Source organism: Cnephaeus nilssonii (assembly GCF_951640355.1).
Source record: "Cnephaeus nilssonii genome assembly, chromosome: 23".
Taxonomy (NCBI): Eukaryota; Metazoa; Chordata; class Mammalia; order Chiroptera; family Vespertilionidae; genus Cnephaeus; species Cnephaeus nilssonii.
This window is the reverse complement of record NC_137094.1, coordinates 15075562-15086413: the sequence shown is the minus strand read 5'-3', so window position 1 is coordinate 15086413 and position 10852 is coordinate 15075562. Positions and strand designations below refer to the sequence as shown.

General features: G+C 49.8%; 2 protein-coding genes across 7 annotated transcripts in view; one reads left to right on the top strand and one right to left on the bottom strand.

Annotated features, from left to right (window-relative positions):
* The first annotated feature begins 563 nt into the window (after nt 1-563).
* TBCE (tubulin folding cofactor E) overlaps nt 564-10852 on the top strand; it is a 14720-nt gene continuing 4431 nt past the window's right edge. For 4 of the 6 annotated variants that reach the window (XR_013813085.1, XR_013813086.1, XM_079763465.1 and 1 more), the window contains exons 1-11: nt 564-653; nt 1965-2084; nt 3693-3777; nt 5434-5613; nt 6914-7002; nt 7783-7882; nt 8230-8332; nt 9383-9459; nt 9766-9861; nt 10377-10441; nt 10538-10602. Coding sequence is in view for 4 of the 6 variants with exons in the window: in XM_079763465.1 (XP_079619591.1) it covers nt 1985-2084; nt 3693-3777; nt 5434-5613; nt 6914-7002; nt 7783-7882; nt 8230-8332; nt 9383-9459; nt 9766-9861; nt 10377-10441; nt 10538-10602 (960 nt within the window). In the remaining 2 variants the exon portion in view is untranslated. The other 2 variants (XM_079763466.1, XM_079763467.1) reach the window with 2 other exon arrangements.
* B3GALNT2 (beta-1,3-N-acetylgalactosaminyltransferase 2) overlaps nt 5468-10852 on the bottom strand; it is a 27692-nt gene continuing 22307 nt past the window's right edge. Inside the window, exon 13 of the mRNA XM_079763470.1 lies at nt 5468-5570. The gene's annotated coding sequence lies outside the window, so the exon portion shown is untranslated. The remainder of the gene's footprint in view (nt 5571-10852) is intronic.

Here is a 10852-nt window from a genome sequence, read left to right as displayed (position 1 = left end):
AGGGTCCCCTCGGGTGGGGTAACGGCCTCTCCCGTCTGCACCAACAGTAACAGCACCATCGGCCTCGGGCGCTCGGATCACGAACCGGACCCGCTGCTACACGTTTCCCTTCGGCGTCCTCGCCTCGGACCCTGGCAGGCAACCATCGAGAAACTTACAGACGAGGATCCGGCGCCGAGAAAGGAACCCGACTACGGAATTGGCGTAACTCCATCACTGCCCGACTTCCATTCCGCCTTAGGGGTTGGCTGGTGGGCCCCCCCAGTTTCGGGGGAATCCGCACTCGGTCCCTGGTGACCATCCATCCCCGCTGCTTCCTACCGGGCAGGCTCTCAAACACGGAGCTGGACCTCACCCAGGACTCGGGACTCGCTCCCGCGATAACCGGAGACCAGGCACCTCCGCGTCCCCCAGGCGGTTCGGTTCTTCGGGCTCGGGAGTCGCCGGCCAGCACCGGGGCAGCTGAGTGGCTGGGTCCGGGACGGACGACCGAACCTCTGCCCGCCTTGACTCGCAGTCTGGTCTCAACCCCAGCGGCCGTCAATCACTGCGGAGGCGGGACTTCCGGCCTCCCAACAAGGCACTTCCGGCCAGAACCGGAAGCTGCGCTGCAGCAGGGGCCGCCGCCCGGATCACTGGGCTGTCGCGGGCAGGTGAGCGTCGGAGCGGCTGAGGAGCCGAGGGTGCGAGCGTTCCTGGCGGCCCGTGGCCAGTGGTCACCCTGCCGTGCTTTTGGTCTTTCTTCCCTTTCCTAGGAACTTCCTCGAAACTCCCCAGGTTGCCCGAGTCTGGCGTTGCCTGCTCCCCGCGCGCGAGCCTGTGTGCGGATATGGGCGTGCGGGTGCGGCTGTGTGCGGAGGTGCGGGGACCCGGGCGGGGCCCAGCGGGGTGGGCCGCGCCGCCCCGCACGTCAGGCAAACGCCTATTGTCTTGTCACTTTGGAAAACGTGATATTGGTCCCTGCGACCGGGGACTTGGTGTCACGTTAAGAGAAACAGCCTCGTCCTTCCAAATCGTCCCATATAATAAAAGACTAGTATGCAAATTGTGCCCTTGACCCGGAGTTCAACCAGGGGATGGGGCCCGCAGGGCCAGACCGATACCAATTGGCCAGATCGGTACCAATCGGGGCGGGCCGGCTGCACCCCACCCGTGCACAAATTCGTGCACCAGGCCTCTAGTCTTTTAATAGTTGTGGTGGAGGAGAAATCATGTGAAGTGGGCGGAGAACATGTAAAAGTTTTGCGGGGCGCCTACTACCAAGGGGGGTGGGGAACGGTCCTAAATTGTGGGTGGACCCAGGTGAGGGTGTGACATCCCTGTTCCCAAAGACACCGCAGCCAGGGGTTTTTACACAGACACACTGTTCAAGAAAGACAGAGTGAGGGAGGGGAACACTATTCGTGTCTCCCGTTTCCTGTCCTTCTTTTTAAAAATATGCTCACCAGCATATGTGTGTGTGTTTGTTTTTTTCATTGATTCTAAAGAGGAGGAAGGGGAAGAGAGAGAAAGAGACACCCATTTGCTGCCTCACATATGCGCCCCGACTGGAAATCAAACCCCAAACCTGGGTATGTGCCCTGACCGGGGATCGAACCCAGGATCCTTCGGTGGATGGGACAACACCCAACCACTGAGCCACCCGGTCAGGGCTCCTTTCCCTTTTCTCCATCACCTCATCCCCTTCTCTTCTCTGCTCTTCCCAGCCCCTTTAGGAAATGACAGAATAGACAAGGCATCTGATGTGAGCTAACTGGAGTCAAACAAGATTTTAAAAATACATTAGATTATCCAGATATAGTTAGACGGTGAAATAAAATGATCAGAGTAAGACACATAAAACGATTCGGTTCTCACCAGGATATGAAGACTACGTTGTTCAGCAGCATGGACCTCACGAATATCTACATGAGGTCTAAAAGAATTTTATTAAGTGCTCATCAAGTTTGTACTTTTCTTCCTAGATCTCGTATTTTGCATTATAATGAATGACACGGTGACATCAGATGTCGTTGGTCGCAGAGTTTCAGTTAACGGAGAATGTGCAACAGTGCGTTTTCATGGCACCGTCCCTCCTGTGGCGGGTAACGTATGACTTTGCGTGTGTGCATAAGTATGTATTTGTAGTTCTTTGTAGGTTTATCAATAGTGCTATAGTAAACCAATTTTGAGGAAATTAATAACCAATTCAGAGATGCCTTCTGTATACAATTTTATTTGATGACAATATCCGGTGGTATCTATGGTTATACTTACTTATACACTTTAATTGTTTAGTGTTCATAAAGTTTATTAGGAGTGTTCTTGGGATCAACACTAATTAATGGGAAGGGAGCAGGATTGGGTAGAAGGAGAAGTTGGACTGTGACGGGATCTGATCAAAGGTTTCATCTGACCCCATGGGGCACTCTGAAGCTAGGATGGCCTTCAGTCTTTTTATATATATACTAGAGGCCCAATGCACGAATTCGTGCATTAGTGGGGCCCCACAGCCTGGCCAGTGATTGGGGCTGATCGGGGCCATCTCAACCAGTCTGGGGGGAGGGACTGTGGGAGGTTGGCCTGCCAGGAGGAGGGACCACTGCCCCCTGGTGGTCAGTGTGCATCATAGCTACCGGCCGGTTGTCTGGTCATAATGATTGCTTAGGCTTTTATATATATATATATAACATATATATATATATATAAAATGTTTCAGAGAGGAAGGGAGAGGGAAAGAGAGAAACATCAATGATGGGAGAGAATCACTGATCAGCTGCCTCCTGTATGCCCCACACTGGGGATCGAGTCTGCAACTTGGGCATGTGCCCCAACCGGGAATCGAACCGTGACCTCCTGAGGCAACCACTGAGCATGCCAGCCAGGCATCTTCAGTCTTTCTTAGTTGAGACGAGGGACTGGGCATTTACCCCTCGGTAGTGATTTATCATGGCGTTGCCCTGAGAAGGGGGTGTGCCCTTGGCAAGGTGCTAACCTACAAACGCCAGTACGCCCAGCAGCTGGAGGAAATAAGCCCAGATCCTCCTGGCACATTGGAGTGATTGTAGCGCAAATACAGTAATGCAGGTGGAGGAACGTAATGGTAGCTTAGCGAATAGGAGGCGGTACATATTCCTTTCATTCATTTAGTTGCCTGTTTGACACATTCTTCATATATGTATTGTGAGGCGTTGTTGTTTTTTCCCCCTGAAAATTACAATTGTGCAGAGGGAGCTGATATATACTTACTCTTTATTAATTATCTCATTGTATGGGGCATTCTCCCCATTACTTTACCTCAGTTGGTGCTACTTTGGGGTTTCTTTTAGAGGTCATCTGATGGAATTGGTACAAAGACAGAGAAATGGAAGACAGATTTAGTAGTTGCTCCTGTGGTTACTGCACTGAATGTTGCTATAGGGTTGCTGTGACAGCTAAACGAGTTAAGGTGTTCAAAGCACTTGGACCAGTTACTGGTGCAAGTGTTAGCTGTTGTTGTAAATAAACATGTAAAAATTCCTTTAAAAAGAAATACAACAGTCCTAATGTTTGGCAAATGGCTGCTTGTGGTTGGAAATTTAATTGCCTGAGCTAGGATCATGCATAGGTTTAAATAAACTGTATTTGCAAGCTATATTTGCTTGCAGAAAAACAGAGCAGATACCAAGTGGTACCTGTCACTACTTCTCATTTGGTGTTTCTTGTTCCGCCAGGACTCTGGCTGGGAGTGGAATGGGACAATCCCGAGAGAGGCAAGCATGATGGGAGCCATGAAGGGACTGTGTATTTCAAATGCAGGTAACTTTTCATTATGAATTGGCGTGGCTTTTTGGGATAATATTTAAGTGTTTAGTCAAAATGGCTGGAAAAGAAGTGTTTGGCTCTTGGGTTAGTTCTGTAATGTAGAATTTGGTGTATTCTAAAAAAACCACACAATTCTATTTGTAGATTTTTTTCCCCCCATGTTTTAAAAAACAGACTCTTTTTGTTATTGTTAATCCTCACCTGAGGATATTTTTGAAATTGATCTTTTATAGAAAATGGAAGAGAGAGGGAAAGACAGAGAAACATTGATGTGAGAGAAACACATCGATGAGTTGCCTCCAGCACCCTGACCAGGGCCCGGGCCAGGCAGGAGCCTGCAACCAAGGTACTTGCCCTTGACTGGAATCGAGCCCGGGACCTTTTGGTCCGCAGGCCGACGCTCTATCCACTGAGCCAAACTGGCTAGGGCTATAAAACCAACTCATAACCCTACATGTGGGGTTGCTTTCTTTGTCCTTTTTTGTGTTTCTGTTTTCTTCCGTTTTTAAAAAATTGGATGAATGTAGACATTTCTCATTGATTCACTAAAAATTTTCAATCCATTAAGTGAATGAAAGAAAAGAGAACTAGTCTAGATACCTGGTAAGCAGCAGTGATCAGACAGAATCCTGAACATGCACATAGTGGAATGCCGGTCCTGGGAGATCTTGAGCAGTGTGTGTGAAGGACAGGTGGCCGAGTGTGTTAGAGGTAGAACAGCAGAGCTCGTTTGCCCCTTCCTCACAGATATTAGGATGGGCTGCGTGGGGTGTTGGTGAGCTCAGGCTGGTAGGACGACACTGTTGTTCAGGGATGGGCCCTGCTCTCTAGGAAAAAGCTTTAAAATAGAGGGTCTGGCTCGTGGCATGCATTCTTCCCAGCATTTATGGCCATTTTTGCTGGTTGATATGTATATATTTTAAATATTTTTCTTGATTTTAGGGAGGAAGAGAGAGGGATAGAGAGATAGAAACATCAATAAGAGAAAATGATTGATCGGGTGCCTCCTGCACGTCCCACACTGGGGATGGAGCCTGCAACTGGCATGTGTCCTGACCGGGAATCGAACCATGACCTCCTGGTTTATAGGTTGACACTAAACTACTGAGCTAAGCCAGCTGAGCTATTTTTTTTTTTCTTTTTAAAATTGTATACAGTAGGTCCTTGGGTTACGTCGGAGATCCGTTCCTACGGCGCGTGACGTAACGCGCGATTTTTGCCCTAAGTCGGAACTCACCTACATAAGCACCTACGTCAGTCACATGGAGCACATACACAGCAGTAATGAAGTGAAACAGTAAAAAAAAATTAAAAGAAAGATAACAATTCCTGACCTTGTGGCAAATACAGTAAATGATAAAATACTTAAAGCACATATGTACATACGTCGAAATGATGGCACTTTTTTTTTTTTTTACAAATAAATGGGAGATGGCGACGTAACCACGAAAAGATGTACGTCGAGTCCGACGTAACCCGAGGACTGCCTGTAATGGCTTTTATCTGCTAATGTGTTTGTGAATAAGTTTGTAAGCGCAGATGTTCCCGTGGTGGCAGTGACAGTCCTGAGGGGTTCTGCGTGTGCCATCTCATCTCCGTGTCTCCGTGTCTCCGTGGGTAGTCACTGCGCTCCGTTTCTCCCCCGTCCAGCCACCCAACAGGAGGCTCCTTCATTCGCCCGCACAAAGCCAACTTCGGCGTGGACTTTCTCACTGCGCTCAGGGACCGCTACGAAGATGAGCCAGAGGATGATGCCAAAAAGCAGATTGTCACCATCGGGAACATACCTGTGGAAACCATTGGTTTTGGCTCTGTTATACGAAAGCAGAGGTGAGTGGAATCGATAATGGGAGAACAGACTCCTCCCTGTTGGCAGTCAGCCCACACGGCCGGCACCTGAGGAGCTGACAGTGGCATCCCATCAGGCTCAGGAGCGAGTTCTCCTGACCCTGTCCGCACTCAGAACTTGACCCCAACTGGCCTGTGCTTCCTGCACAAACAGCAGCTGCAAACCGCAGGAGTCCAAGGGTCAGGATTCCGAGAAAGTAAAATCCTTCCCAAGCTCAGGGTTGTTGGGCTTCTCCAGATCGGGATGGAAAGATGGATTTGCCGATCATTAACTTTTATCTCTACTGTCTGGTGCTGACTATTCAGTAACGAAGGTGGACACTTGGTCCTTTCCTATTTCGTGGTGACATCTCTAGCTGGTTGATACCTGACATGGAGTCAGAAGTGTGCGCTGTTCCCTGTGCCACGTAGCTGACACCCTATCACCTTGGTTCCATCCAGACCCACTGAGTCAGAATTCCCTGCGCTCTCCCCTTTAAGTTCCCCAATTATCATGTAGCATCTGCAGGGCAGGAAATGATGTCTTTTAGCCACTGTCAGGTCAGCGCTGTGGTTTGGCCTGACCCGGGTGATGTGTCCTAGTAGTGACCCCTGGTGGCTACTGTGGGAAGTGGAGGTGAATGTTCTGGGTCCGTGTGCTAAGTCAGTGGTCAGCAAACTCATTAGTCCACAGAGCCAAATATCAACAGTACAACGATTGAAATATCTTTGGAGAGCCAAATTTTTTAAACTTAAACTTCTTCTAATGCCACTTCTTCAAAATAGACTCGCCCAGGCCATGGTATTTTGTGGAAGAGCCACACTCAAGGAGCCAAAGAGCCGCATGTGGCTCGCGAGCCGTGGTTTGCCGACCACTGTGCTAAGCTAAATCACTGCTGAACAATATACTGTGGATGGAAAAAGCAATTTGCAGGAGGATATATACAGTAGGGTTCCATTTATATCAAGTCTCATGATACACAACAATAGGCTAATTGTTTAGGGATATGGGAATATATAGTGAAACTTCAGATAGGCTTAAGATTAAACCCCAAATGTAGCACGCTGGCCCCCGGGGTGGGGGGAGGGCGGTATGGAAGGGGACAAGGCAGGTGACTTGTCTTTGTGATTTGTGCAATGCTTTATTCTTTTTTTCGGTAATGCTTTATTTCTCAGTTGGGTGGCGGGTCCTGACATTTGTTAACTCTGGTACCTTGTTATGCGTCGGAGATGCTGTGTAATTTTTAAAGGCCCGTGGATGCGCCCGTGTGTGCGGGTCCACGTGAACTCTGTTTCCCCGCAGTCAGCTGAGCGAGCTGCGAGACATTTCCCTGAGGGGCTGTGCAGTAAGCTGTGCTGGTGACAAAGGAGACATCGCCAGCACGTGTCCTAGTATCCTTTCCATGATCACCTGACTTGTGCAGACACCGCTGTCGGCCACCCGTGTCCATCTCCCGGCTTCCTCTCCAACAGCAGCCCAGATTATGGGGCATTCGCTGCCCAGATAAGTGAGAGAGTCTCCTGAGCTGGCCCAGCCCTGCAAGCTCCTCTCCATTTCTTCACCCGGGTTTGCTAAACTGGGCCCTTCTGGAGGGGGCGCAGCCACCACCCCCTCCAGCTTTCAGCTCAGGTACCTTCCTCTTTCTGTCCCACTGGTTATTCCTCTCTGAATTCCTGGGCCAGGGACAGTGGGTGTCATAGCAACTGCCTCCCCCCTGCAGGAGACCCTCCGGACAGCCAGAGCATTCGTAGCACTGTTGTTGACGCTCACCCCTGTAGTCCTGGAGATGCCACCACGATTGAGGGGTTCCCACGGTGCAGAGGATAACGGCCAGTGGAGAGGTGTGAGGCCTCGGGAGGCTGCCGCAGCGACAGCACCACACAGGGCCTTGGGGACACGCAGGGCCTGATAAATGAGGAGCACCACCACGGCTTTTCCCTTTTAGACAATGCGAGATGGTGCGGCAGTGGCTTGGACTGTAGATGTTTGTGCCTAGTGGGCAGTATGGACAGCTTTTAGTTTCTGAACGGACAGTTGGACGATTTAAAAAGGTAAAGTCCTCTGTGCAGAATAGGGCACGGAGGGGTGCAGACCCTGTGCTCAGAGCTACGAGGGAACCACTGTCGGGTCTTTTGTGACTTTCGGTATTACTGCTCTTAACATGCTTTTAGATATTAGCGGCGTCAACTTGTCACAAAACCTGCTGTCAGCATGGGAGGAAGTCACAGCTATTGCTGAGCAGCTCAGACACCTAGAAGTCCTTGATCTCAGGTAGGAACTGGTTTGTTGTTACTTTTTAATACATTTTTATTGATGTCAGAGAGGAAGGGAGAGGGAGAGAAACAGGAATGATGAGAGAGAATCATTGATTGACTGCCTCCTGTACGCTCCCACTGGGGATCGAGCCCACAACCCAGGCATGTGCCCTTGACCGGGAATCCAACCGTGACCTCCTGGTTCATAGGTCAGCTGAGCCACGCCGGCCAGGTTCCCTTTGTTTTTGATGTGACTGTAAGGTTGACATAATCCAGGTGCTCTTGTTAAATCCCAAATTGCTGCCGTCAGTGCCCGTGTGCCGGCTCCTGGCAGCAGGGAGCACCGCATCTCCTCTCCCACAGTGAGAACAAGCTGCGGTTCCCCCCGGCCTCGCCCGCTCCCACCGGGACGTTCTCTGCACTGAAGGTCTTAGTCCTCAACGGAACGGGAATCACGTGGGCCGAGGTAATCCTGTTTCTTTGGTTTGTTACCCATAGGAAGCACTTTTAAGTCTCTGGTTTAATAGAGAATGGAAGCATAACTGTGGCCTCATTTTCATCACCCAGTTACTCACATAACAGGATCTGTAGGCCGCCTCACAGTCATGGTGGGGAGGTAGGACTTCGTGTCTCAGAGTCCCTGTCTCGGCTCCTTCCGACGCGTCCTGGGGTCTGAACCGCGGCTGCGCAGAGCGTGCAGTGAGCGTGCACTCAGCTTTCAGAGCTTCGAGTGGCTGCTGGCTGAGCTTGCAGCACCGGTGGGCTCAGGGTGGGACCGCGGCTGAAGTCCTCACAGCCCTTCTAGCTCAGCTCTAGGATCGCTGTTCATTGGGCATCGCTGGGACGGCTCCAGGGCCCATCCGCCAAGCACGTGGTACCGCTGTTTTCTGTCGGGTCAGCTGCCTTCACACATCCAGAACAGGCCACTGTCAGACACAGGCAGAGGACACCCCCAGTGCGTTCACCGGTGAAATGCCACCGACGCACCTCCCTCGTCGTCTTGAACTGGGGCCACAGCCACAGCACTCCTTTCCTGGGGCTCCTTCCTGTGCCCCCCTCTCCAGGGTTAGATTTAGCGCCGGGACAGGAAGGGCCATAGAAATGCCGGTGGGGAGAGGTCAGGAGGTTCAAGTGAGAACATCTAGGAACAGTCAGTGAGAAATTCTGACTGATCAGCATGTTCTCTGCAAACTCCGATTGGCATCGATAACTGAGGAGAGGTGTTGCACATCCGTCTCCTTCCTCTGGGGAAGCAGGTAACAATGTGCCGCGTTAGTGCACGTTGGTGCCGCGGTCCACGTCCGGGTATGCCTGCTGGTTCAGTGCCGAAAGACGTGTCCCTGTCTTTACAACACGGCCATTAACATGTCATCTGGCCTGAACTACAGCCTTCAATGAAATGTCTTGTAAGGCACTTTATTTCTAAAACTAAGCAGGATTCATGTGCAGGTTTTAGTGACAAACCAGGAAAACAGCCAGCAGAGGGCGCTCCCCCTGAACTGCGTTTCCCTCCCAGGTGCTCCACTGCGCCCAGGGGTGGCCGGCCCTCGAGGAGCTGTACCTCAAGTCCAACAACATTTCCATTTCAGAAAGGTAACAAGGTTCACGGAACTGCCTGTCACCATCTACTCACCCTGAATAAATAATCGCAATTACATGGTAATTTTCAGAGGGGTTTGCAAATAAGAATTCGAAAAATGCTCCTTCATTGCCTTCACAAATTAGAATGTCAGCTCAAACTTCACCGCTAATTGAGGAAAACCCCATTAGAGGGAAAGCCCTGAATTAATTTGTTGCCCCCAACCTTCCTTAATAGCAGATGTAGGTATTTTAAGGTTATGTGTTTGAAAACAATTAAGATACTAAATTCATGTTGAAAAAATTCTCTTTTCCATACAGGCCGGCTGACGTTCTCCAGTTGGTCAGGATACTAGACCTTTCCTCTAATCAGTCAATTGATGAAAATCAGCTGTTTCTAATAGCATATCTGCCCAGGTAATGGCTCCTAGAATGCGTTACATTAGTGCACAGTAAACTCAGTGAACGGGTCCTATGCCATCTACATCTGCAGTGGGAATATAGTAATGATGATGGAGTTCCCAAATGGGCTCATTCTCTTTGGCAAATTTGTATCTGAACTCAGAGAGCTTACTTGTGAACCACATACAATATAATCTGCATCTGTGCAGGTACTAGGTAACAGGTAAGTGAAGAAAGAATAATTTGGCCCTGGTGCTAAAGTCAGTCTTTACTTGTTAAACGTTGGGAAGATGGTGTCTTTCCCGAGACCCACGTGGCTCCTAGCACAGCGGTAGACACAGGACTGTTAGATGGCTGTGGAGCCAGGAGGACGTAATTTGCATGCCCTGAGTTGGACTTGATGGTCTCTGAGCATTTTACCTGGGATGAAAACCTAAGGTATAGCAAAAAATTCACAGTTCTAGTCTGGCTGATAGCCCTCAGCATTTGGTATTGTTCCGTGCAGTCACACTGAACATTTGTAACTTCAGATTAGAACGACTAATCCTTGGTGACGTTGGGATTTCTTCTCTCCATTTCCCGGATGCTGGGTTTGGTATGTGAGAGTATAACATTCCCCTCCCCTGTACTCCATGCTTCAGCTGCTGCTTTCACTTCTGCTATGTAACCTAACTCTCTCTCCTTCCTCCAGGGTCCAAAACATCCATGTTTCCTTCCTTGCAGTCTCTTGTCGTCGATGACAATCGGATATCGCAAGTAAGCCTCTTCGGGTGCCGAGCCCTGTGGCCGCTCTCTACCCTCACGCCCACTTGTAGGTTCCTTCGATGAAAAAACATTTTAAATTTTCTGGGAAATGCTTCCTCAGAGTGAAATTCCTCATATAAACCCAACAATATTAAGGAAGGAATTAGATTAACTCGTTAAGCAGCCTCTTTTTCCTTGGCCCAAAGTGCTCGGTGCGATGAGATCCTGGCCCTCAGGCTCCACCAGTAACGTTGCTTTTCTG